The sequence below is a fragment of the Lepus europaeus genome, chromosome 20, assembly GCF_033115175.1.
Source record: "Lepus europaeus isolate LE1 chromosome 20, mLepTim1.pri, whole genome shotgun sequence".
Classification (NCBI taxonomy): domain Eukaryota; kingdom Metazoa; phylum Chordata; class Mammalia; order Lagomorpha; family Leporidae; genus Lepus; species Lepus europaeus.
The window spans coordinates 9127178-9154842 of NC_084846.1; the positions used below are offsets into that span (position 1 = coordinate 9127178).

At 59.9% G+C, this 27665-nt stretch overlaps 1 protein-coding gene across 3 annotated transcripts in view; it reads left to right on the forward strand.

Annotated features, from left to right (window-relative positions):
• The first annotated feature begins 14019 nt into the window (after positions 1-14019).
• Positions 14020-27665, forward strand: part of NFIX (nuclear factor I X) — an 82796-nt gene continuing 69150 nt past the window's right edge. For all 3 annotated transcript variants that reach the window (XM_062178861.1, XM_062178862.1, XM_062178864.1), the window contains exon 1: positions 14020-14105. In XM_062178861.1, the coding sequence (XP_062034845.1) occupies positions 14079-14105 (27 nt within the window). In that variant the 5' untranslated portion in view covers positions 14020-14078. The remainder of the gene's footprint in view (positions 14106-27665) is intronic.

Sequence of the window (27665 nt, forward strand, 5' to 3'; positions counted from 1 at the left end):
GCCCCCTCCCGGGCACTGCCAGCCCCACCCCTGGCGCCCCAGGCCCAGCAAATGGGTGGGTAATGAGAGCCGGGGGAGTGGGGGAGGGGCCGGGCTGCAGGTGCCACAGGCAACTGGCACGGGGGCTGCTAATCAGGTTTGCCAACGCCATCTGTCACCGCGCGAGCATCTGGGGCTCAAGGTGACCCTGTCACCCTCAGTTACAATTACGAATTTGGCATCTGTATTAGAGCTTGCCAGCCGGCCAGGCAGAAGAGAGCTGGGGCGGGCACAGGGTGGGGGGCGGTGGTGCATGGCGGGCCCCATCCCTGGGGCCCCATTCCCAGGGGTTGAGGGGTTGCCAAGGCATGGAGCCTGGTGGTGCTCGGGGGAGTGTGTGTGTGCGCGTGCGTGGGAGTGCATACACACACACACACACACACCCCTGCAGCCTCACTTCTGCCTGCGACAGCGACCAAGTGACGTCGTGGGCGACTGTGTGGGTGCTCAGATGAGCTTGTGACTACCCGCTGGGAGAGGAGCCGATGGTGGTTCTGGGGCTTTTGGGGGGGCTGGTGTGTATCATAGGGTGTGGCTGTGCGGGTCACTCCAGGCTCCTCCTCTTGCCCTTGTGTCTTGCCTCTGCCCCCTTCCCCATCACAGCTATCTGGAGGGAGAGGGAGAGGGAGAGGGAGAGGGAGAGGGAGGGGGAGAGAGAGAGAGAGAGAGAGAGAGAGATCTTTCATCTGCTGGTTCACTCCCCAAATGCCTGCAATAGCCAGGGCTGGGCCAGCCCAAAGCCAGGAACCTGGAACTCCATCTGGATCTCCCACATGGGTTGGAGGAGCCCAAGTGCTTGGGCCACCACTTGCTACAGTAGCAGGAAGCTGGAATAGAGACAGAACTTGAACCCATGCACTGATATAAGATGTGGGTGTCCCAACGGGCATATTAATCACTAGGCCAAAATACCTGTCCCAGGTTTCTAGTTCTGAATCGTGGGGGGAGGGGCGGTCTAAAATGTTGGAGCACGATTTCTTGGACCTGGCCTTCCAAATTCTTGGGTCTAGAGTCTCCATCTGGGTATCATTGGAATTCTGGGATCTGGGATCTGGACTGCACGCTGCAATCCGGGTTCCCACTTCTGGGCTCCGGGATGGGGGCTCTGTGTGACCAGCGAGGCCCACCGCTTGTACCCCTCTCTTCAGAGAGTTCGAAGTGGGAGCGCTCATCTCTCCCAGGCAGGTGGCTGCGGAGACCACATGTAGCCACCAGGGGCCGCCCTTGGTCCAGGTTTGGGCCCAGCTGCCTCAGACACAGGCCAGTTTGAATTGGCCTTTTGAGGGGGCTAGGGGATCGGGCTTTATCTGCCTCTCCCCTGTTTGTCTTCATCTCCACTGGGGCGTTGGTGTCTGGTGGCTCCAACCTGCACCCTCATAGAACCCAGCACTGGAGCAGAGCGCAAGGGGCCTATGCCCACAAGCTGTTCCTGGGTCTCTGAGTGTATCCACAGGTGTGACCTGGCCCTAGGGGCAAAGTGTCCCCTCTGGCGTCTGCGGGGGGGCTGAGTCTGTGCTGAGGACATCCGGAGAGTTAGGGCGCAGGGTCCCCGGCAGAGGTTGCGTCTCCGTGTGGTTGAGCCTTGTTAGGAGTCAGGATGGTGGATGGGGACTGGGGTGGGTGGGTCCAGAGACCCTCGGAGCAGGGACCTGGTTTCTTGTCTGTCGCATTGTCCCCGGGGTCTCACTGTGTCTCCATGGTGGGGCCTGTTGCTACTTTTCCGCGTTGTCTCTGTCTTTACCTGGGGCGCCGGGCCCACGGCCAGGTACAACCCCGGGGGGCAGTGGGGGCTCTAAGGGTCTCAGCCCTTCCTCTGCCCCCCCCCCCCCGGTCCCGGGTTCTGCCCGTCCTTGGCCTCGTCTGTCCATCTTTGCCTTGCTTTTTCTCGCTTGTGCCATCTCTCTGCGTCTCCTCTTGGGCTCTTCTTGTCTCTGCGTCTCCCCATCTCCGTCCCCTCCCCACGGCTCCGGGTGGGTCTGGGACAGCCCGGGGGCCGGGCGCCGCGGTGAACAATGCCCCATTCACGCGGCGCGCCGGCGCCATGGCAACGCGCCCGCCCCGCCCTCCCCGCGCGGGCCGCGCGTGCCAAGAGGATGCCATGGTTACGTCAGGCGCGTGCCCGCCCTAGCGCACCTGCAGGGTCCCGGCCAGCAGGGGGCGCCCGGCCGCAGCCGCTGCCCCCAGTCGGGAAGGAAAGGCGGGGTGGTGGGGTGGTGCTCAGTGCCTTAGTTTCCCCGTCTGCAAAGTGTGGACAGAGGGAGATCACAGAGTGTATGTGTTTGGGGGGGAGTGCAGACAGAGAGGAGGGGGGTGCTCTTTGGGGATGGTTGTGTGTTTGTGGGTTTGCAATGGAAGGGAACTCCACAGGGAGACTAGATAATGGTGCAAATGCATGGGTCCGTGTGCGTTTTGCCAGAGCTACTTGGTTGTATGCGGGTGTGGCTGTAGGTGCCTGTGTTTGGAAATGTGTGTATCTGCATGCCATTGTGACAGTGTGTGTGTGCACCGTGTGTATGTGTGTGTGTGTGTGTGTGTGAGATGGGGGGTGCTCATGTTGTTGCCGTATTGTTGGGTGCATTTGCAGGCTGCACGTTGTTGGGTAAGTTGTGTGTGTGTTGGTTGTTGTCTGTGTGCCTGTGTGTGTGTTCACAACCTCACACGTGAGCAGCTGGGGATGGGTTCCAAGGGCTGCGGGTCCTGGCCGAGCCACCCTCCACCCCCACCCTGCTGCCTCCCCACCTGAGAACCTCCTGGCACAGAAGGGGTGCACAGCTGCCTGGGACCTCCCACTCCCTACAGGTTCAGGAGAGCCCCAGCTGATGAATATTCATGAGGTGGGGGGGCTGGCACCCACTGCCAACAGCTGCGCGTCCATTAGCCCCCCTTTCCTGTTCTACTTGCACCAACTGCAGAGAGAGAGGAAAGTGGTGTGGGCCTGGCTTTGTGCTTGTTTGCAAGACTTGGAGGCTGGGGGGGGGGGCGCGGGGGTCCCAGGGACAATCCTGGGGACCGTGTCAGCATGCCTGGCTGCTTGTTGGGATAGCGAAGGGGCTGTCTCAATGTTGTGACAGGCCACTGGGGAGAGCGCCTGTTGTGTGACAGGATGTCCTTGTAAACGTTGGTGCTGTCACCCACTGCTTCGCCATAGCTCTGTCCGGGGGAGTGAGGGACGCTGTGCGTCGCAGTGTGGGTGACATGTGAGTGTGTGCTCGCGCGGGGACTTCGCGCCGGGACGCGTGGCGACCACGACAGTGAGGGGGCTGTCGTGGTGTTGGAGCCGCTGGGTGGATGGCAGACCTTGGGGACGGGCAGGGACTTGAGGACGCGGGGGGTCACGAGCTACTTCCCCACTTTGTGATGAAGCAAGGTAGCGGTGACTCGGTATGGCCCCCGGGGTGTGCCTGGTGCCACCTGGGGGGGGTGTCCAGCATGTCGGACTCTGTGTGTGTGTGCGCGCGTGTGCCACCTGCACAGGTAGTATTTGTACATGTGGTTGAGTGCAACATAGTGCCTGCTTCCATGTGCGGCTTAGGGGGGTGGTTGTATAAGATGCCTAGGACTGCACCCCGAATCCTTAGGTTGCAGAGAGGCCCCTGGGGAGCACACATCTGAGCCAGTAGCACATCTTCATCCCTCTGTCTTTCCCTCCACTGGCTGGGTTGGAATGAGTACTTTCTCCGAGCAGCTGGGACCAGCCAGAGGTGGTGTGTGGCCTCTGTTGAAGGGGACCCTGGTCAGTGGCTGGGTGGCCCCCCGGGGGCCCCCAGGCCCCAGCACACGTGGATCAGTCAGGGATCTTGTGAGGCCGGCCTCACCCCCCCCCCAGGGGATCCCCACACCCTGGGGCAGCTGAACCAGCACTACTGGCGGGCCCCCGAGGCAGCACACAGAGGCCCCATTCAGTAGCCTGGGCCAGGTTTCCAGGGCGGGGAAGGTCTTAGGCCCTGCCGGCTGCAAATGAAACATTTCCCCAACTCCTTCCCTTTCCTTGGTCTCTGACACCATTAGCCCCGGGAAGCTGCCTGGGCCGGTGTGCGTGCTTGCGTGCGGGGAAGGTCTTTGTGTGTGACGTGTGTGTGTGATTGTGTGATTGTGTGTGTGTCACTCTGGATGGCCGAGTGACCCTGTATCTCTGTGGGATTCTGACTGTTATAGGATCCTACAGAAGAGGGGGAGGAGGAGGAGGAAGAGGAGGAGGCACCGGCGGCAGGGGTCTGCATTTCCGGGGGGCTTTGTGACTGGTTGTGAGTGTGAGTGTGGTCGTGCGGGTTCCATCAGGTCTGTCTTGGGGTGAGGATCTGAGTCCCCAGGCTCAGCACTACCTCAAAGCTCCCAGCCTGGGGGTGGAGGGAAGAAGGAAGACGCATAGGACCAAAGCAAGGACTCCAGGATAGGGCACAGAGCATGCCCATCAGGCTGGGTGGGGGTGGGGCACCAGGCCTTCCTGGAGAATGGGGGGCCCTATTCTGCCCTGAGGGGGCTTAGAGCACCCTTTTCCCCCAGCCCACAGCACCTACAGCCTGACACCCGGCTTATTCCATAAGCCAGATGTCTGCTGCTTCCCCCCTCCCCCCCCGAGAAACCTGCCCAGCTGCCCAACAGCCCTTCAATCCAGCACCTCCTACCTCTCCTTCCATGGCCCCAGCCCTAAGGTACCAGAGCCCAGATGTTCAGCCCTTCCCTACCCCCCAGCATCCTGGCCAGGGAGTACCATGGGCTTGCTTCCCAATCCTTCTCCCTCCCTTCTCCCTCCACCCCACACACCTGCATGGGAAAAACACACCTGCTGCCAGCCACAACCAGGTGGGCAGCCCAGGCAGGAAGGAATGTGGGGCATTCCAGCTGTGGCAGCCCAGCTGTGCCCAGCCTCCTGGCAGCAGCACTTGCGTGATTTCTCGAAGGCCAGGTGTGCCCCAAGACCTGGGCTGCTTAGGGGAGTCAGGGTGGTCTTGACAGCAGTTCCCCCTGACTCCTATAACAGTGCTCCCTGCTGGCAGCTGGGAGTACCGGGGGCGTCTCGGGTGTGGAGGAGTGACTGCATGACTAGGAAGGTGGGTATCTCGGCTGTGTGAGCATGGGTGGATGGATGTCTGTGTGCATGCGAATCCCAGGAAGACAGGGTGTGTGTGTGTCCATGAGAAGTGTTGTGTTGTGGTGCGAGCATGTTACCTGAGACAAAGAGGGATGTTGTGTGTGAGGGATGGATGTTGTTTGTAGGAGAGGAAAATGGCTGTTGTTTGTGTGAGCTAAGGATGGTTGTGAGTGTGTATAAGCTAAGAATGGTTGTGTGTGTGAGCTAAGGATGGGTGTGTGTGTGTGAGCTAAGGATGTGTCAGTGAGCTAAGGATGTGTGTGTGTGAGCTAAGGATGGTTGTGAGTGTGTGTGAGCTAAGCATGGGTGTGTGTGAGCTAAGGATGGGGGTGTGTGTGAGCTAAGGATGGGTGTGTGTGTGTGTGAGCTAAGGATGTGTGTGTGTGAGCTAAGGATGTGTGTGTGAGCTAAGGATAGGTGTGTGTATGAGCTAAGAATGGGTATGTGTGTGAGTTAAGCATGGGTGTGTGTGAGCTAAGGATGTGTGTGTGTGAACTAAGGATGGGTGTGTGTGTGAGCTAAGGATGGGGGTGTGTGAGCTAAGGATGGGTGTGTGTGTGAGCTAAGGATGGTTGTGAGTGTGTGTGAGCTAAGGGTGTGTGTGTGTGAGCTAAGGATGGGTGTGTGTGAGCTAAGGATAGGTGTGTGTGTGAGCTAAGGATGTGTGTGTGAGCTAAGGATGGGTGTGTGTGAGCTAAGGATGTGTGTGTGTGAGCTAAGCATGGGTGTGTGTGAGCTAAGGATGTGTGTGTGTGAGCTAAGGATGTGTGTGTGAGCTAAGGATGTGTGTGTGTGAGCTAAGGATGGGGGTGTGTGAGCTAAGGATGGGTGTGTGTGAGCTAAGGATGTGTGTGTGTGAGCTAAGGATGTGTGTGAGCTAAGGATGGTTGTGAGTGTGTGTGAGCTAAGGATGTGTGTGTGTGAGCTAAGGATGTGTGTGTGTGAGCTAAGGATGGTTGTGAGTGTGTGTGAGCTAAGGATGGGTGTGTGTGTGAGCTAAGGATGGGTGTGTGTGAGCTAAGGATGTGTGTGTGAGCTAAGGATGGGTGTGTGTGTGTATAAGCTAAGGATGGTTGTGTGTGAGCTAAGGATGGGTGTGTGTGTGAGCTAAGGATGGGTGTGTGTGAGCTAAGGATGTGTGTGTGAGCTAAGGATGGTTGTGAGTGTGTGTGAGCTAAGGATGGGTGTGTGTGAGTGTGAGCTAAGGATAGGTGTGTGTGTGAGCTAAGGATGGGTGTGTGTGAGCTAAGGATGTGTGTGTGTGAGCTAAGGATGGTTGTGAGTGTGTGTGAGCTAAGGATGGGTGCATGTGAGCTAAGGATAGGTGTGTGTGTGAGCTAAGGATGGGTGTGTGTGTGAGCTAAGGATGGGTGTGTGTGTGAGCTAAGAATGGGTATGTGTGTGAGCTAAGCATGGGTGTGTGTGAGCTAAGGATGGGAGTGTGTGTGAGCTAAGCATGGGTGTGTGTGAGCTAAGGATGGGTGTGTGTGTGAGCTAAGGACGTGTATGTGTGAGCTAAGGATGTGTGTGTGTGAGCTAAGGATGGTTGTGAGTGTGTGTGAGCTAAGGATGGGTGCGTGTGAGCTAAGGATGGGTGTGTGTGTGAGCTAAGGATGGGTATGTGTGTGAGCTAAGCATGGGTGTGTGTGAGCTAAGGATGTGTGTGTGTGTGAGCTAAGGATGGGGGTGTGTGAGCTAAGGATAGGTGTGTGTGTGAGCTAAGCATGGGTGTGTGTGAGCTAAGGATGTGTGTGTGAGCTAAGGATGTGTGTGTGTGAGCTAAGGATGGGGGTGTGTGAGCTAAGGATAGGTGTGTGTGTGAGCTAAGGATGGGTGTGTGAGCTAAGGATGTGTGTGTGTGAGCTAAGGATGTGTGTGAGCTAAGGATGGTTGTGAGTGTGTGTGAGCTAAGGATGTGTGTGTGTGAGCTAAGGATGTGTGTGTGTGAGCTAAGGATGGTTGTGAGTGTGTGTGAGCTAAGGATGGGTGTGTGTGTGAGCTAAGGATGTGTGTGTGTGAGCTAAGGATGTGTGTGTGAGCTAAGGATGGGTGTGTGTGTGTATAAGCTAAGGATGGTTGTGTGTGAGCTAAGGATGGGTGTGTGTGTGAGCTAAGGATGTGTGTGTGTGAGCTAAGGATGTGTGTGTGTGTGAGCTAAGGATGTGTGTGTGTGAGTGTGAGCTAAGGATGGGTGTGTGTGTGAGCTAAGGATGGGTGAGTGTAACTAAGGATGTTGTGTGTGAGTTAAGGATGGGTGTGTGTGTGCGAGCTAAGGATGTGTGTGTGCAACTAAGAATGGGTATGTTTGTGAGCTAAGGATGTGTGTGTGTGAGTGTGAGCTAAGGATGGGTGTGTGTGTATAAGCTAAGGATGTGTGTGTGTGAGAGCTAAGGATGTTGTGTGTGAGTTAAGGATGGGTGTGTGTGTGAGCTAAGGATGTGTGTGTGTGAACTAAGGATGGGTGTGTGTGTGAGCTAAGGATGTTGTATGTGAGTTAAGGATGAACTAAGGATGGGTGTGGGGGGGATGGTCTTGTTAATAACAGTGAAGTATGGATTAGTGGTCTGTGTGTAGTACGACTCTGTGTGTTAAGTGCAGGTTTTGCACGTCTATGTGTGAATGCTGGGTTTTTGTGTGTGTGGAGGGTGGAGTTTTGGATAAGAGTGCAGTATGGTTTTCGTGTGTGTGTAAGACGCCTGTGTTGTGTGTAGGACAAGTGCTTTGTGAGTGAAGGGTGGGTGTTGTGTTGTGTTTTAAGGACAAAGTGTTGTGTGTGTGTTAAGGGTGTGGTTGTGTTAAGTGGGTCTGGATTTGGGGCTAGCACAGTCAGGTCCGGATTGATACAGCTTGTCAGGGCATGGGGGTCGGGGTGGGGGTCTGCAGGCTGGTAGGTGGGGACGGTAGGAGCTGGGGTGGGGCTGGGTGGGGTGGCGGTCTACCTGGGTCTCAAGGCACCTTCAAATCCAGCACCATGAAGACCCCCAGGCCCAGCCCCCACCACCCACCCTCCTCGGGATTCGGTTCCCAGCTCCCACTCCAACCCATCACCTTGGGGCGGGAGACCCTGCCCCAGTGTCCCTTCACCTCGGGAGCCCCCCCCACAGGCCCACTCCCCTCCAAACGCGGCTGCTCTTTTCGGCAGCCCCCTTCCACCCCCACTCCCCCTTAAACCGCCTCCTGGGTGCGCCTGTCCCCAGCACCGTCCCCCAGACACCCTGGCGTCTTGGAGGGGGGGGGCCTCAGAGGCGCCAGACCCCTTTGCACACAGCCCAGCCTCCTGTAGTTCTCTTCCCAATCCGGGGGGGCCCCCCTACCTACCTCCCACCTTTAGGGAGCCATCCAGGTCCCCAGCCTCCTCCAGCCCCGGCCCCGCCCACAGCCCCACGTAGCGCCCCGCCCCTCGCCGCCCCTCCCCCACGCCCACGTTGGCCCCGCCCCCCCGCGCGCTGTGGTGCTGTGGTGCGGAGGCAGCCGTGCAGCCCTGAAACTTTAAACGGTGTTAAAAGTTTCTGTTTACGAGGAGCCCTTGAATTTTTAAGGACGTATCGATTCCCTGTGCTGAGGTCTTGCGGCTGCAGGCGCAAAAGAAGGGGAGGCCCCGGATCCAGGGACGGAGGCCCCAAACTGGGAGTGAGGGTCTCATCTACCCCAGACACAGCTGCGGGCTCGCAGAGACCCCCGCCCACATGCACCGCACGGAGGCACGCACACATCCCCTACTCACACACGCACTGGTGCGTGCACACACACACAACCCGCATACACGGAGACGCCCTCCCTGCACACACACACACAACCCGCATACACGGAGACGCCCTCCCTGCACACACACACACAACCCGCATACACGGAGACGCCCTCCCTGCACACACACACACAACCCGCATACACGGAGACGCCCTCCCTGCACACACGTGCATGTGCACACCCCTAATCACAAACACACATGGGCTGGCACACACAGGCACGCACCCAGCAGAGCCAACACACATACACAGAGACCGCCTCCCTGGCACACACACACACAGGTACAGGTTAACGCACACACATACCCAATACAGACACACAAAGGTCCCCTTCTTGGAGCACACACACACATCCTAGTCATATAGCCTAACATGGACACACACGCACACACACGCACACTGGCACAGGTTAACACACATATCCAACAGAGACACAGAGACCCCTCCCTGGTGTGCACATACACACACACACATAGGTTAACACACACACATACCCAATACAGAGGCAGAGACCCCCTCCTGGCACACACACACACACACATCGTAGTCACATATCCTAACATGGACACACACACACACATCTTAGTCACATATCCTAACATGGACACACACACACGCACACACACATGTGCACTGGCACAGGTTAACACACATATCCAACAGAGACACAGAGACCCCTCCCTGGTGTGCACATACACACACACATAGGTTAACACACACATACCCAATACAGAGACAGAGACCCCCTCCTGGCACACACACACACACACATTGTAGTCACATATCCTAACATGGACACACACACGCACATGCACACACATGTGCACTGGCACAGGTTAACACACATATCCAACAGAGACACAGAGACCCCTCCATGGTGTGCACACACACATAGGTTAACACACACACATACCCAATACAGAGACACAGAGACCCCCCTCCCTGGTGTGCACACACACACATCCTAGTCACATACCCTAACATGGACACACACACACAGGCTAACAGGTTAACATACATACCCAATACAGACACACAGAGACCCCCTCTCCCTGGCACACACACACACATATCCTAGTCACATACCCTAACATGGACACACACACACATAGGTTAACACACATGCATACTCAATACAAAGACACGGAGACCCCCTCCCTGGCACATACACACATACACACACATCCTAGTTACACACCCTAACATGGACACACACACACATACTGGCACAGGTTAACACACATACCCAATACAGACACACAGAGACCCCTCTCCCTGGCGCACACACACACACACACCCTAGTCACAGCCTAACATGGTCTCACACATACATACACACACAGAGACACTGACACAGGGTAACACACACACATACCTAACACAGGCACACAGAGACCACCTCCCTGCCACACACACACACACACACACAGACCCACAGCCCTGGCACAGCCACAGAGCCCCAGCCCCTGGTCCTCAAGCCCTCTGCTTTGCACCTGCGCTCAGCTACATGCATTTCCTCATCATTCCTGCCCCAGGCCCACAGGGACCACCCGCACACCAGGTGACACTGGGGAGTTAATGCCACAGAGGCCCTGATCACGGGGAGCCCATGGCCCAGCCACAGAATCCCTGTGTGGGTGGATGCCCATGCGCTCTCTCTCTCTCTCTCTCTCTCTCTCTCTCTGACACATACCCACGGACACCTTGTGACCAAAAGACCCCGAGGGCTGGCTCACACACACTCACCCAGCACTTCCGGTGCAGATCCAGCACCTCCCCATGCCACCTCCCCCCACCCCAAGGCAGGGCCTTTTGTCCCATTCCTGGGACTAGGCGCAGGGCCCGGCAGGCACTCTTGTCTGACTCACGGTCCCCAGCATGCAGCGCCACTACGCATCGGGCCAACCACCCAGAAACACTCCTGTTCATATACTGGCCTGCAGCTCTTGGGTGTCTCCAGAGGGTGCTGTCACTCTGCCTCAATGAGGTACTGTGACCAGGAGCACATGCCTGTAAGGTATGTATTGAGAGAGAGAAATAGAGATAGAGATAGAGATAGAGATAGAGATAGAGATAGAGATAGAGAGAGAGAGAGAGAGAGAGAGATCTTTCAGCTGCTGGCTTGCTCCCCAAATGGCCACAATAGCAGGTGCCCAAAGCCTGGAACTCCACCCTGGTCTCCCCCGTGGGTGCAGGGCCCATCCTCTGCTGCTCTCCCAGGTGCATCAGCAGGGAGCTGGATCGGAAGCCGAGCAGCCGGGACTGAACTGGTGCTCTGATTACAGGATGCTGATGTCCCAGGGTCACTCACTGCTACTGTTCCCCTCCCTTAGGGACATGTAGACACACGAACACGTGCACCACTGGGGGTGGTGCGAGCTTTCAGGAACCCGCTGGGCATGGTCTTAGTAGCTTCCACACAGCAGGGCCTGCACACACACACATGCACGCACTTGCACACCTGGGCACCAACACTCCCTACAAAAGGTCATTCATAGCCCAGAACGTCTCCAGCTGTCTGGCTGTGGGGGGCAAGAAGATGCTGGCTTCATTGGCAGTAAGGAGGACCCACCTGGAGGGGCCACAGGTACCACCGTTCTGCCTATCCTGGGGTCGCCTCAGGGCACCTCTGCCCCTGTTCCCCCAGCACCTGCCTTCCCTCACCCCATTCTTTTCTCTCTCTCTCTCTCTCTCTCTCTCTCTCTCTCTCTCTCTCTCTCTCTCTTTAAGATTGATATTAGGGACTGGCGTTGCATCATAGCAGGTTAAAAGAGGTCTTCCATCCACTGGTTCACTCCCCCTGATGGCCATAACGGCTGGGGCTGGGCCAGACTGAAGCCAGGAGCCAGGAGCTTCTTCTGGGTCTCCCACGCGGGCACAGGGGCCCAAGGACTTGGGCCATCCTCTGCTGCTTTTCCCAAGTGCATCATCAGGGTGCTGGGTCATGGATGTGGAGCAGCCAGGACTCAAACCAGCGCCCATATATGGGATGCTGGCGCTGCAGGTGGCGGCTTTACCTGCTACACCGCAGCGCTGGCCCCTATCCCCCTCCATTCCTTTCTGCTCTGGAAGTGGGGAGCCAGGGGCCTGCCGGAGTGGGCAGAACCCCACCTCAGTATGTATGTTCACATATCCCAGGCCTCCTTGCCCTTGTCTGTCCCTAACAGCCGGGCTCTGTGTCGCCTGCTATATTTCTGTGCGTCCATCCACAGGACTATGGGCAAGTGTGTATATAGGGGTGGGGGTCATGAGCACAGCCTGTGTGCTATGTGTGTGACACCCACATGCAGAACTGTCAGCTGACGGAATACCAGGCTCACCTGTCAATGTGTCCAAGGCCTGGGCTACATCCGAGCAACAGGGTGTGATGTATGTGCCCTTGTGTTGTGACAGTTCATGTTGCTTTCTTTTCTAAGATTGATTAATTTTATTATTTTTTAAAGATTTTATTTTTTGTTTATTCATTTGAGAGGTAGAGTTACAGACAGTGAGAGGGAGAAACAGAGAGAAAGGTCTTCTGCCCGCTGGTTCACTCCCCAAATGTCTGCAATGGCTGGAGCTGTGCCAATCCAAAGCCAGGAGCCAGGAGCCTCTTCAGGGTATCCCACACAGGTGCAGGGGCCCAAGCACTTAGGCTATCTTCTACTGCTTTCCCAGGCCACAGCAGAGAGCTGGATTGGAAGAGGAGCAGCCGGGACTAGAACCAGCGCCCATATGGGATGCCGGTGTCACAGGTGGAGGATTAACCTACTGCACCACAGCGCTGGCCCCGATTGAGTGATTTTAAATGTGATTTTAAAATTTATCTGAAAGGCAGTATTAGAGAGAGAGAGAGAGAGAGATATCTTCTATCCAATGGTTCACTTCCCAAATGTCCTCAAAGGCTGGGGCCGGGCCAGACCATGCTGAAGCCAGGAGCCAGGAGCTTCTTTCAGGTCTCCCACATGGGTGCAGGGGCCCAAGCACTTGGGCCATCTTCCACTGCTTTCCCAGGCCCCTTAGCAGGGAGCTGGATTGGAAGTGGAGCAGCCGGTGCTTGAACCGGCATCCGTATGGGATGCTGCTGTTTCAGTCAGTGGCTGTACCTGCTACGCCACAACGCTGGCCCGGGCCATTGTTGCTTCTATCGCTGACATTGTGTGTCTCTTTGTGTTGTTTGGCCCATGTGGATGGCGTGGGTTGGTGTGACAGTGGGTTCGTGTGATGTCATGGCACCATTCCAAGTGCTGGAGTGGGTTGCTACAACTGTCCATGTGTTTGTACAAGAGCTGGGGGGTCTGGAGTGAGTCAGGGTGTGGCTATGGGATCACATGTGTGTCAACGTGTGTGTGTGCATCAGCATGGATGTGTGTGTGTGAGAGAGAGAGAGCGCGCCTTCACCTCGGTAAGTGGTACATGTGTCAGGGTGTGTGCTTTGTCCTCGGACCGTGGAAGAAGTGGCATGTGTCGTGGCTCTGAGCTTGGCTACCCTCTGTAGGTCGGGGTGTCTGTGCTAGGACGCAGGCCAGCACGTGTGGGACCGGCCCTGTGGCTGTGCCTGCAGGCATGCATGTGTGTGTGTGTGTGTGTGCATGCAGGAGCGCGTGTGTGGGTCTGCAGGCAGGCGCGCATGGGTGTGATGTCCTGAGCGAAATGTGTGCGTGTGCGTGTGAGACAGAGAGAGAGAAAGAGAGAGCGCGCAGGCCGCCGCTCCCGCCCTCCCCGCCCCTCCCCGCGCCCCTCCTCCCGCCCGCGCCGCCCGCCCGCCCGCTCCCTCTCCCCGGAGTGCGCCGCCGCTTCCAAACTTTGTCTAAACTTTCACTTTCACAGCGCGGCGGCGGCGGCGGCGGCGGCGGCGGCGGCGGCGGCGGCGCGGGCGAGGGTGACCGGCCGAGCGGCGGCGTTATGGAGTAGACGCGCGGCGGCGGCAGCGGCGGCGGCGGCGGCGGCGGCGGCGGCAGCGGCGGCGGCGGCGGCGGACGCGAGAGGCAGCGGCGGCGGCGGCGGCCCCGGGAGCCGGCGGGGCCGAGTCTGCGAGCGGAGAGCGCGGAGCGGCTCCGGGCCGAGCGCGGGGGCCGCGCGGGCCGGGCGGGCGCTGCGCGGCGGAGGCCGGAGCCGCCGAGCCGGAGCCGGAGCCGGAGCCCGGAGCCGAGCGCGGCCGCCGCCTGCCGGGCCTCCCCTCGCCGCGGCCGGCCGCCGCGCTCCTGCCCGGGCGCTCAGCTATGTACTCCCCGTACTGCCTCACCCAGGTACCGGCCGCCGCCCCCGCGCGCGCGATCGGGGGAGGGCAGCGGGCGCGGGAGGCCGGCGGGCGGCGCGGGCGGCGGACGGGCGCAGGGGGCGCGCGGCGCCGAGGCGGGGGGCAGTGAGCCCGCGGGCCGCCGAGGGGTGCAAGTGGTGCCGCGAGGGGACTCTGGGCACGCGTGCGGGCGTCACCGCGCGCGTGCGACCCTGGCCCGCGGGCGGACTCCAGCTGGGGGGCTCCGGACGGGTTCGGGGTGGAAGCGGGGAGGGGGGGGGCGGGTTGGAGGGAGGTGGTGGCGGTGCTGCGTGCGTGGCGCTGCCCCCGGGGGGCGCGGGGCGGGAGTGCGTGCGCGCGTGGAGGAGTGGAGGGGGGGTTGTCGGTGGGCGGCGGGACGGCCAGCGACCTGCGGGCGGCTGTGGCGCGCGCCAGGAGGGGGGCGGCGTGACCGCGGGCGGTGTTTTTGCAAGGGTGACAGAGTGGCAGGAGGGTGGCCCCGAGGGCGCAGAGGGGACACCGGGTCCGGCGCCGCTCCCTGGGACGGGCGCAGCGGTTCCCGAGGGTGGCAGCGGGCCGGCGTGCGGGCTTGGAGGCTGCCCTGGCGTGCGGCTGGGGGTGCCCCGGGGCGGGCCGAGCGGCCCGGGCGTCTCCCCAAAGTCTTTGTTCAGGCCTCACATGGGAGCGGGGCTAAGAAAATGGCGGGGATCCCAAATTTCGGAGGGACAGGGGAGGGGAGGAAGGGGCGGGCGCGCTGCCAGCCAGGGCCGCGCCTCTCCGGCGACCCTGGTTGTCCAGCCGCGCACCACCACCCAGCCCCCTCCCCAAACTTTTCCTTTGCACAAACTTTTTCTGCCCCAGCCGACCCGGGCTGCTTGCGGGGTGGACCTGGCGTGTTCCCGCGGTGGTGGTGGGGAAATCCCACCCCGCCAAGCCTGAGACGAGAGGGGCGGGGGAGGCAGCCCGGACGCGCGCGGCCCACGGTGCCGCTGCGGCCACGCCGTCGGGTCAGCCTTCGGGCGCAACAGCGCCGACCTTGGCGCGCAGCGAGAGCGCGTCCCGCCTCCTGCGAAGTCAGCGGCGGCAAAGACCCGGAGCATGCCTGGCCTACCATCCCGTCCACTCTAGAGGCTGTGGCCTGAGACTCCCCAGAGAGGGCAGGAGAGCCACCCCCGAGTCCCCCAGTGGCCTCGGGAACGGCAGCTTCCGCCGTTGGGACACCTGGACAGGGTGGGGATGGCTTGGGTGCTTGGCCCTCAGTTTAGTTTAGCCAGGCCTGCGGTGTAAGTGTGCGAGGAGCTAGGCCAGACCTGGGGCTCTAACTGTCCCCTGTGCGTGGCCTGAGCCCTGCCAGTCTTATGCCCAGGGGTGCCAAGGGAGAGGAACCATAATCCACAGCTGAACGTGGGATCTGCACGGGTGTACAATGAGGGTATGGCCAGGTGCGTGTGAGCCATGTATGAGTCTCCCGTGGCCTCATGGATCAGCCGTGGGCAGCAGTGCCGAGTGGGTTAGATAGGGCCCCCGGGGAACAAGTTGCCTTTAGACAGTGGATCGGAGCATGTTAGACAGCGGCGAGGATCCGCGTGCCCGAGTGTGTATCGATCGCAGTGTACGTGCAGGTGGGAGCAGGCACTCTGACCACTGTGATGGTGTGGGGTACGCCCTGCCCTTGGACCTCCAACGACCGTGCCATGCTGGCTGCTTCCTCCTCCACCCCCATACACACACACACACACACACACGGCCATCTCGCCCCACCTAGCTGTGATCCCATCCAAGTTGGGGCTACGCATGGCTGGTGTCTGGGGCCTGCTTGGGACCGAGACCCCCACATTTAAGCAGCTGGTTGGCCACCAGGCTGCCAACCAGGCTTCCATGCCAAGCACGCCAGACATCTGGGCCTGGCCCCCACCAGTGGCTTGGGCAGGAACCTGTGTGTCCCCCCACCACAACCCTTGCACACACATGCATGTGCACACGCATAGAGATTGTTCAGCACCTCCTGGGAGGGGGGGGACAGGCGACGATACTGGTGCCCCCTTGGAGTAGGAAGCGGCTGAGGCAACTCCCAAGCCGAAGATGATGGCCAGTGGGTTCAGTGTGGGGGGGGTGGCGGGAAGGTTGGCTGAGTGACATCCCAGAAGGGGGGACGGTATTCATACTCCCTCTTGTGTGTGTGTGTGTGTGTGTGCAGAGCAGGCCCAGGCTACAACAGCTGGAGTGTGCCAGGGGCGGCTGGGAGGGCAGTGGGCATGGCCCGGCCAGGCTGCCAGCCCTGCGTGGCTGGCAGGGAAACCCCTCCATTCTGGACAGGCAGTGGCTGAGGGTCGGTCAGCAGGGTGTTTTTTTTTTTTAACCACCTCTGTTTTTACAAACCTTTCTGCCTCCATAGTTCGCTCTGTCGATCTCTGTATGACAACCTCTTTCGCCTCGTTCGCTTTTTTTCCCCTCTGTCTCTGGCTGGCCCTGTCCCTTGTTCTCCACCTCTGGTCCTCCTGGATCGCTGGTTGTCTCTGTGTATCTGTACCTCTGTCTCTGGTCTGGCCCTATCTCTTTTCTCCTTTCCCTGGCATCTCAGACTCTCTGTCTCTCTCTCCCTCTCTTTTTCCAAACCAGAATTGGCTTTGATTTTAAAGTCAATAAACGATTGAGCAGGAACGAGCTTGGAGCAGCGGGGGCCCTGCCGGGGGAAAAGGCACTGTGTTGGGGGGGGTGGAATCTTCTAGAAAAAGCATCCAAATCGACAAGCGGCCAGGCAGGACGATAGAGGCGGGAATGGACACATGGGCCCTCCTCCCCATATCACACTTTCTCACCCGCCCCGTCCCCCAAACACGGAAGGATCCACGCCAGGATAGAGATACACACATACACCAACAGGCCAAGACACAGCAACCGTGAACCCTTGCACATCCAGGAAACCCGCAGACTGGGTGTGAATTCCTCCAACACCCGCATTGCTTATGGTGGCCAAGAGGCATGGACTGCCGACATGTGTGTGGACACAGAAAACTGTAGGTCCTCGTGTTCAGAGCCATCCCCAACACACACACCCCAATGCATGGCCCCTCCCCCTCACATGGGGATCCACACACAAGCAGGTAGACCCTGGCTAACATGCACACAGACACACACGGGCACAGCCAGCTGACACAGCCCTCAGACACGCACCTACACCGCTGCTCCCCACCACACACACCCATGGCTTTGTTCTGTGTGAATCCACATACGTGTTCCCTGCAGGGGAATTGGCAGGGCTGGGGCCTCCCTGCTGTGCTCCCCCACATGGCCTGACCCAGCCCGTTCTCTCTCTGGGTCACTGTGGCCACCACCACTCTGCCACGTCAGCCTGGTGCCTCCTTTCATGGGGTGGGCAGGCATGAACCCCTCTCTGTGGCTGGAGGGAGGCTGGAGCCTAGGGTCCTGGCCCACCCAGGAATGTTTCATGCAGTTCCAGGGCTCCCACACTGAGCAGCGGTCGAGAGCCAGGCTTTACCATAAGTCGGCATCGGGTTGGAGCTTCTTGGAGCCCTGAAGCGATGGATTTGCTTGGTTTGTAAGACAGGTCGCAATTTGGGCTGTGGTTAGGCTCTACACGGGACCTGGCATATAGCAGGTACTCGAAAAATAGGAATTGTCATCTTTCTCAGGACCTCCCAGCTGAGAGAGAAGGGAAGATGCCTCCCAGCTGGAGAAATCCAAGGAGACTGCTTGTAGGAGGAGGCTGGAGAAAACTATAGGACATGGGCTACCTCATGGCCGCTGTTTTGCTTGCGAGGGGTCCTGTAAGCAAGCAGAGGGCAGCCGAGCTTCAAGGTCAGAGAGAGGTGATGGCAATGGGGTGGGACAGAGGGCGGGAGGGGAGAGACAAGGCCAGTGAGATCCGGAGGCGGCCCTGGGGCCCGAGTCCTGGCGCAGGAGTCCGCGTGTGCACCCGTGTCTCCAAGTGCGAGTGACACAAAGAGATTGGCGATCCGGTGTGTGGGGTGACGATGACTTCAGGGACATCCCCACAGCTCCAGAGCGGTTGTGGGTCTGCACCTGGATCCACCAACAGGGGACGAGATGCCCACCCTGCCCACCTACAGTGGTCTGACACCCCCCCGCCCCCGCCCTGGTCTCCCCACTTGACCCTTGGAAGCCTGGCCTTTGTGATTTGCTTATGAAGGTTCAATTTGGGGTCCTCCAACTGGACCGAGAGAGGCAGGGGACGCCGGCCTCTGTTCCATGCCTTTCACAGGCTAGGCTTCTGTCCCATCTGCCTCTGAGGTTGTGGGGAGGGAAGAAGGGTCTTTATTTTCCTGCCCTCGGAGCCCTGGGCGTGGGGACGAGAGGGGCAGGGCAGGGACAGGTGTGAGGCTGTCTGGGTACTTGCAGATCCGCCTGTGCGTCTTCCTGGAGATCCGTGCACTGCTGTGCATGTGCCGACCTGGGTCCCTTCCCACGCAGGTCTCCGAGCAGCCAGTGCTGGGTGCTGCCTGCACCTGATTCTGATATTGGGGTCGAGAGTGTGTGTCAGTGGGCATCGCAGTGTGCCTAGGGTGTGTCCCCGTGTGCGTGTGCCTGTCTCTCCATCTGTCTGTCGGTGGAGACTGGTATCCCTGTCGCCGCCGCCACTGCCACCACCGCCATCTTTGTATCCTGGCCGCATGATAGCAAGGAGTGGTGCGTGTTTTCCTGGGCGTCCCCGACCCTGTGTCTGCATGTCTCGCACACGCATCGAGCCCGTGCAGCTCCACCTGCGCCCGCACCCGTGCTGACGTGTGTCTCTGAGTCGCGCCGTCCCTGTGTGTCATTGTGTATCCTGGGCCTGGCCCTCATTGTGTTGCAACCGCATGGGCCTGGCATCCCTTGGCCGGCTGCTGGGCACCGCACAAGATGCCCGCTCCTCCAGCGGGGCTGGCCTCCGCCATCACCCCCACCACCCGTGTGGCCCTGGTGGCCCTGCTGTATTCCCTACCACCACCCCGCCCCAACTGGTGCCCCTGGACAGAAACCCCTTGTGTGGCGGGCGAGGTGCGGGTGTGTGTTGGAGCCGCCCACAGGCCCTCCTCTGTCTGCCGGCTTCACATTGATCTTGGCCTCTGCCTGTGTCCTTCCTGGATCGGCCCGCTGGGTGTCCGGCTGTGCCTGTGGGCCAAGCCCAGGGCCCCCCTGCCACCCCCACAGCCAGGAATACCCTGGGTGCCTCACCCCCTGAGCCACCACCATCGCTTTAAGGGTCCCGAGGGCTCGGATTTGGAAACTGAGGCCCCCCCTTCCCCCTTTCTCTCCTCCTCCCCTCCTCCCTTCCTCCGCTCCCTCTCTCCCTCACTCCCTCTCTCTCTCTCTCTCCTCCTGCCAAACGCGTCTTGGCTCTCTGTGAATATTTCTCCTCCTCAATTTTTGGCTCCAGCTCTGGGCGCATTCACTAAAGGAAGGGCTAGCTCCCCACCCCCAACCCCCTTCCTTGCCGCCTCCCCCTCCCAGGAGCCCCTGTGAGGGCGGGATTGCCCTCTCACAGGGACCTGGGCCCCCCGACTGGGCTTGGCTGGGGCGGGGGGAGGTGTGTGGACACCGGGCTGGGTAGGCGAGGGGGCAGGAGGGACGGGTGGGAGGGCCTGGAGGGGGTAGCGGGCAGGGTGACTGGGCGGGTGGGGAGGGGTCGGGGGCACAGAGCTGGGGTGTCTGGCTTCTGGTGGGGCTGGCAGGCCTTAGCAAGGCGCAGCTGTGCCCAGAACTCAAAGTTGCGTGTGCCACCACTACCGATGTGGCTGCGCCAGCCAGGGAAGGGAGGCGGGCAGCGGGCACTGCGGCACTTTGCAGCCAATGGGAAGCCAGGCTTGAACCAGGGAGCTCTTCCCCCCACTGGGCCCCACCCTGAGGGGAGCCGGGGGTGGTGGCCAGCAGCGGGCAGGGGGCAGTGCCCACCGCCTCTGCTGAGAACCCAGTCCCCCCACCGCCGCCGCCACAGCTCAGTGCCAGCCTGCCTGGCACAGATCGGGCCAAAGAGTGGGGCTCTGACTGTCCTTACCTGAATCTGTGAGCCAAGCTGGAGGAACAGAAGACTTGGAGGGGCAGCAGCCCCCCAACACACACACACACACACACACTGGGGTCTCAGGAGGTGGCTTGTAGCCCAATATAGGCAGGAGAGCTTGGGGGTAGGGGCCAAATCAGCCAGGTGGTTTGAACCAAATTTCAGCTTTGGTCTAATCCTGGGGCTGTATGGGGGCAAGGGGGCTGGTTTATTTGGGGTCCATTTCACACACATGGCACACGCAGGCACAAAGAATCACGCCGCCACACTGGTATCCCGCACTTCCTTCCAAAAGGCAAGCAACACTGACACACAAAGAAGCTCGCCCCGCACGTATGCACGTGCGCGTGTGCACACACACACGGATACATCCGGCCACACCCAAACGCAGCCTTGAGACGTGACACTGGCAAAGCCCCAGCATGTACCATAAACACGCTGTGAGATCCACGGCCACAGACAGGCACTGTCAGACACACAGGAGACCACAGAGCCCACGGTGGAAAAAAAACACAGTGGGAAAAAAAAAAAACGCACACCGCACATACCCAGGGACACCATGCAATGCTAGAAAAGGCACATGCAGGCACCAAGGCGTCATACCACCCTGACACACGGCGGCGGGTCAGTGCACACGCATGCCACAACAGACACGCAGCCCCACACGTGTGGGTGTGCGCATGCGTGGACACGTTAACCGGGTGCCACCCGGAATGATGGCGCCCATGTGGAAATGTCTGGAATTTGTTCTGATTCTCACATTTGGGGGAGGAAGGGGTGGCCCCTGGAGGGTGGAGGCCAGGGAAGTATACAAAGCTGCCCCTACCCACCTTCCCATCCCTCCGCTGGAAAAAAAAAATATTGATCCAGTCCCAAATGGTAACAGTGTATATAACTTAGCTATAATAACTCAGCCACACCATCACACACACACACACACACACACAGAGGCTTGAGTCACCCTTGACACTCACCTACATAGGCATTCGCACCTGGGCCACACCTGGCCCTGATTGGAAATGACCACGCCTCCCAGCCCCCGCTGGCTCTGAGCGGCAGCAGCTGCCATCCCAACTTCTCCGCTGTCCCCCAAATCCTTGCCCTGCTTGGTAGAAGCCTGGGTAGTAGGAAACAAGTCCCAGAAACCTACATACCCACCCCCTGCCCGGGACATCTCTGGTGTCCGGGACTCAAGTGGCCTGGTGGTGGCGGGGTGTGGGGTGGTGGGGACATGCTCCTAGCTTGCAGACACACAGAGAGGGACAGGGACAAAGCTCTAAATCCAGAGACCCTGGGCCCTGGGCTTCACTACAACTTTTGCTTTGGGGACGCCCAGAAAGAACAAGAGCAGACGAGAGGACTGGCAAAATGAAGGTTTGTCCTAAAAATAGCGACTGCTTTGCTCACGGGTCCTGGGTACTCTTTGCCACACCCTATGCCCCATGCCCAGTGCCCAAGGGCCTTCCCAGCTCATATCCGAGTCCTCATGTGCCAGACAAGTACTTTTTTTTTTTTTAGGAGGGCGGGGCTGCCAGAGCCAGCTTCCTGGATTCAAACCCTGGCTCTGCCACTCACCAACTGTGTGACCTTGGCAGAGTCGCCCACCCTCTCTGGACCATGGTTTCTGCATCAAAAGATGGAGCGCTAAGATACCACAGGGCTATAGCTCCTTTCCCCACGGCCACCTCCTTAGGTCCTGCCAAAATGCCAGAGTTAAACCAAATTTCTTATGCACCCCCCTCCTGTTTGAAGCGTGCCCCCAACTGTCACCTCTGACTCTGACCTTCAAATTTTCTCCTACTCAGTGCTCAGAGTCCCGGGGGATGATACACTCATGCCCTCTGCACCCCTATGAGCCAGTGGGGCCAGACGCCATCTCCCCACACCTTACCAGGCACCTAGCCGGAGCCGGCATGCGGAGGGTGGGGGTGGTGGTGGTGCAGCCTGGGTGTGTGTGGGGGGAGGCTTGTGCATTCCTTCGATCAATATTTACCAAGCGCTTCCTGGGTGCCAGGCCCTGGGGGCTCGGCACGGAGCGAAAGCAGCAAAGGTGCCAGCCCCGGTGAGAAGGCAGACAATCGGTGAACTTGATCAACAAGGGAGCGTCCAGTTCTGAAGAGAGTGCTAAGAGGAGGTGGCAGGGGTTGGGGGGCGGGAAGATAGTGCTGGGGAGCTGTAGTTTGAGGTCTGGGTCCGGGGTAGGGGGCCACAGGTTGAAGGGGGTCCCCTGAGCGTTGCTATGCCGCAGCTCCGGGGCGGCCAAGGAAGCTGGGAGCTCTTGGATGCTAGGGTTAGTGTGGTCCACCCCCAGTATCTGCTTAGGATACAGGCACAACCTGAGGCTGACCCCTCTCCCCAACGCTTATGGATGCAACATTCAATGCCCGTGGAAGATTAGGCGAAAGAGCAGTGGGCAAGACAGCCAAGCACTTTCCTGTTCAAAACAAAAAAAAAGGGGGGGAGGAGGACCTTGATGGCCAGTTGCTGGGTATTCTCAACTCTGCCACCCTGAGCCAGGGGGTGGGGTGGGGGCAGCTGCCGGCCCGAGAGGCAGTTCCACCTGGGTCCCTCGATTTAGCTCCCCACCGGGGCGGGCCCAGTTTATTTTTACTCCAGCCTGTCACCCTGGCAGTATCAGACTGTGCCATCATTTCAGGGTCTTGGGGACCTGCCCACAGTCTGGGGTGGCAGGGGTGGTGGCGGGAGGCGGGGGGGGGGGGAGCTTGGCCCTGCCTGCTAGGCCCCCAGGCCCCTGTCTGCCCGCCATCGCCCCTGCCACCTCCATCCCCACCCCTGAAGCTCCTAGCTTGAGGGCTCTGAGCGGCGGCAGCAGGGGGGGGGGGGGCTGGCAGGGTCGCCGCTGCTGGCTGGCATCCGCTGTGCCCAGCCTGGTGGCATTTGGTTTGGCCCCCTGCCTTACCCCGCCACCCCCACCCAGTGCCCAGGCAGAGCCGAACGGCTGCTGTTGCCATTCTTCATTTTACAGCCTGCGGTGGGGGTTGTGGGGTGGGGGTGGGGGCGGCGCGGGAGAGCTAGGCTCCTCTGGGTCCCCTGACTACCCCTGTGCCACCTGGGGCTCGTCCCCCCTCCACACCTCCCCCTGCCAATGCCCGCTTGCTGGAACGGCCTGAGCTGCATTGTCCGCCGCCCCTTTGCAGCCCAGAGCTGGGCGAGGATGCCCGCCTGGCTTCCATCTCCTCTCTTGCTTTCTCTCCTCTCTCTCACTCTCACTCTCGCTCTCGCTCTCTCCCTCGCCTGCGCCTGTAAATGCTCACCATTTCTGGCATCTTCTCCCATTCCCCCCCCTCCCGGAGGCGCCAACCTCACTTCCAAACCCGCCATTGCTGGCTCTTGGGGACCTCCTCTGCTGGGACCTGGAGATGCGGGTTTGGTGGGGTGGGGGGTAGGGGGAAGGGGACAGGCATATGGGCACCAGGGCTTTGCGGGTGCATGCTCGCGCGTGTGTGCATGCCTGCCTGGAGGGGTCTACACCAGAAGCCAGCTCGATCCGCCCGCATCCTCCTTTAGCCCCAGTGGTGGCACACTAGGCAGTCAAGTCCTTTCCCTTTCTGACAACCCTGTGGGTCTCTGAGCCACAGGAAGATCCTAGCAGGCACTTCTGCCCAAGTTCAAGGCATGGGCTGGCCAACACCTTGCTTGCTTTCCTTCCTGGGGTGGGGGGGAACCAAACCCCATATTGGGCACCACTACCACCAGCAGAGGCGGGGGGGGGGGGGTGGGCAAGGGACTTTGGCGGAACCGGTTTACTGCCCTCCCCGCCCCCTCCCTCCTCCCCCCCCAGCCCGCTGCTGCCCGCGCCTCTGTCGGCACTACACAAAGTTTGCTAAGTAACTTCTAATGTTATTTGAGGACGACCTGGCCTGAACCCAAAGTGGCCCTGTGGAAACTTGTTTTTCGCTGCCGAGGCTGCAAGTATCAAAGACACACTTTCGGGGGGGGGGAACAGGCTGGGGGGGGTGCCTTGACGCCACTTCCCCCCCTCTGCTCCCCCCTCCCCCGCCCCTGGTGGCAGAGGCTGGCCCTGAACGGACACTAGACACACACAGAGGCCTGTGCCGAGTGGGGCACAGAGAGCCATGACACCCCAAGAAGGCCCAGCAGCAGGGGTGGGGGCGTGTCACTCCCTCTACCCCCAGCCCCAGCCCACAGTTCCAGGATTTTTCCAACTTGCTGAGAGTCCCAGCGGCCTCAGGGTGGGGTGTGTGCTTGCTCAAGTCCTGTCTGCCTCAGTTTCTCCAGCCACAAGCAGATACTTCCAGAAAGTTCATGGAACAATCCAACATCGTGTTATTTTCAAACATCGTATTATTTTGCTGCAAAAATCCCTGAAATCTATAAGGATATAGCTGTTTTTCTTCATACGCATTTCCCATGGATTTTTTTAGTGACCCCCCCCAAATATGCACAGATCTCAAAATGTGGGGGGAGGACCAGCCGACCTCTATGTTTGCAACCCTCCCTTTCAAATAAATCCATCTTTAAAAAAATCTGGAGGGAGCCAGGGCAAACACACACACACACACACAAGCACACGTCTTTTAAATTTCGCTTTTCCACAAGGCTTGTGAAACATCCTCATGGAAGGAAGCTGAGGGGGCTTGGATGCTGTGCACTGGGGGCTTCGGGGGAATTTATGATCAGATGGAATGAAAAGATGTAGATTTTCCACAAACTTTTTGAAATCCCCTTGCTAAGGGGCCTGGCCCCCAAGCCATGCTCCAGAGGCTTGGCTGCCTGTCCTGACTCTGTGAGTATGAGTGTATGAGTGTGTGTGTGTCCATCCTGCCTGCAGGCCTGCCTCCCAAGTAGCTCAGGGCTCCCCACATCCATGGGAGGGCCCACAGGGTCCTGATCTCTCACCCCCTCTCCCTGCCAGTCTTTCCTCTCTCTGGCTTTCCCCCCTCCCCTTTCTTCTTTTCTGTCTCTTCCCACTGTATGTCTTTCCTCCAACTCCCTCTCCTTCCCTGTCCTGCCCAGGCCTGGACCCCAGGGAAAGTGTGGGAAACAGGCACAGACACCTGCACCTGTGTCTGGAGTCAGCCAGGCCTGGGGCCTCTGTGCCATGAGGTCCCTGACCACCTTCCTGAAGCCGAAGGCTGGGCACTTGGGTTCTTCACAAGGGGCCTCTGTCGTAGGATTTTCTGACCTCTAAGGCTTGCAGAAAAGGGGGGGCCTCCATGGAGTACAAGTAGAAAGGTCAAGGCCAAGGATACACTAGGCTGACCCATGCCCCAGCCCCCCCCCCCCCCGAGGTAATCCAAGTCACCCACTGGGATCCTCACCAAGGTAGGCTTTTGGGGTCCCCCAGCCCCAGCCCCACACACACTGCCTCATCTCCACTCAACAGTCAACGCCTGCAACACCCCGCCACCCACAGTCTGTCGCGTGGTGACAGCCTGTCACAGGCACCGCCGCACACCGGCACAATCTGTCGTCCACGCACAGTCTCACACACAACCTGTCACACACACACATACAGCGGCACAATCGCACACACAGCCAGCCTCACGCGATCACACCAAGTGTCACAGCTTGTCACAGATCCCTCACAATAAAATTAACAGCCACCGATGGCAGAGTGAACGGGCGGGCGGGCGGGCAGGCAGGCGGGCATCCACGACCTCCCATGACCCTCCCAGCGTGAGGCAGGTACGAGTAACCTGTTTTATAGATGAGCACACAGAGGCCACAAGGTCAAGTGCCAAGGTCACGGTGCTCCCCAGGGGGGGTAGCAGGGGTTACACTCAGCCAGGAGCAGGTTGAAGACTTCAAACACCTTTGCAACCTTCCTCTGGGCAACGCAGGGTGCCCTGTTGCAGCCTGCTCCCTAGGAATTCCCTTCCCAGTGTGTGTGTGTGGGGGGGGGAAACTGAGGTTCCAACCAGCCCAGGGCCAGAAACAGGGGAAGGAGCCTGCTAGCTTCACACTCCAGGGTGTTCAAGCCATCGACGCACGGGTGGGGAGCAGTGAGCTGTGCTCCTCCGCCCTACTGTTACCCGTGGCCACTAAGAAGCCAGTAGGCAGTGTGGGCGCATCAGAAGGGGGTCCGGTTTTGAGTGCCTGGATGTGTGGGTGCTGCTGGGGAGCTCGGGGCTGCCCTGTGGCCTGCGTCGGTGGCAGCCTGCAGTCCTAAGGGGGATCCCACGTGTAGGCTGCAGCTAGGTCCTGGAAGGCAGCAAAGTCTTGGGACACTGCTCAGGTGGCCTGGCCACTGTGGGCTCCCTGGCTCCGCTAACCCAGGCCAGGTCTCAGCATCTCCAGGCTGGCCGCCTTCCTACCCCAAATCCCCACCCCGGGGGCCCTCTCTGCTTTTCAAGGCTCTTGCTTCTCCTCCTCTCCAGCGCGCCTTTCCTCTTTGTTCCAGTCCACACCGCTCCCCCCACCCCCTGCTTCCCTGCCTGCTCCCCGGGGCTTCCCCTATTGGAGTCGCCTCAGCCAAAACCAACACGGGCTCCAACGACAACCCGCCGAGGCCCGCCGCGCTGCCGGCCCTGCCCCTTGGCCCGCTGGCTTGGGGGCCAGATCCGGGTTCTGCTGGGTCTAGACGGCGGCCCGGGCGCACGTGGCTACACCGAGAGGGCGCCCCCTGCGCGGCGGCGGCGGCTCGGACGGGGACCCAGAAGCTCGCACGCACGCGCGCCTCTGTCCAGAACCCTAGCAGAGTTCCCGAGGCGCGCGCGTGCACGAAAGCATTTTGGGGGCACTGTGGCTCCAGCCCGCGCCCCCCACCCCGGACCGGGAGCCCATTCGAAGATGAGAGGCACACCCAACCTTGATGCCCCCCAGCCCCCAACCCTGAGTTAGGCTGCCCGGCGCACACACGCCCATAAACTCCTCTGTTCCGCTCCAGATTTGGGATCCTTAGCATGCACTCCCTGTGGGAGCCCAGATGGGGGTACTGGGCACAAGTACTGCCCCGCGCTCCCGTCGGGGTTCCTAACCCCCCCCCCCCGCGGGTGCATCCATGAGCCTGCAAGAGCCTCTAGTGCCCGCGCACGTGGCTCCAGGCCCACGCGGGCGCGCACCTCGCCAACAGGCACACACGTGAGCCCCACACCTGCCAGGCCGCCCAGGGCACCTGGCTCCCAAGCCGCATTCAAGTTGTTGGGGGAGGGGGCTGGAAAGAGAGACCTAATTCCCAACACCCCCCACACCCCCCTCCTCATCCCCATTTCTCCCCGGAACACCCAGCCTCCCCAGATACCCCTCGGGGGCACAGGTGCCACGCCTCAGAGCTGCTGCTGCCCAGTGTCGCCCCTGCATGCGCTATATTTGAAATTCCTACCTTTATGCACATATATTTTTATATGTTAAGAGCCGCTCCCCCTCGCCCTACCCGCGCCACGGTTGTACTTGGATTTCAACCGCCCCCACGAGGCTTCTTCCAAAACCTGGAAGCCCGTGTCGCCAGACAGAGACGCGTGGCCAGGCAGCGGCAGCTCGCTCCCGCTCCCACCCGGCCCCCACCCCATCCCCGCCACGGACACCCCGCGCTCCTAAAGGCCCGGGACCCCCACCGCCGAAAAG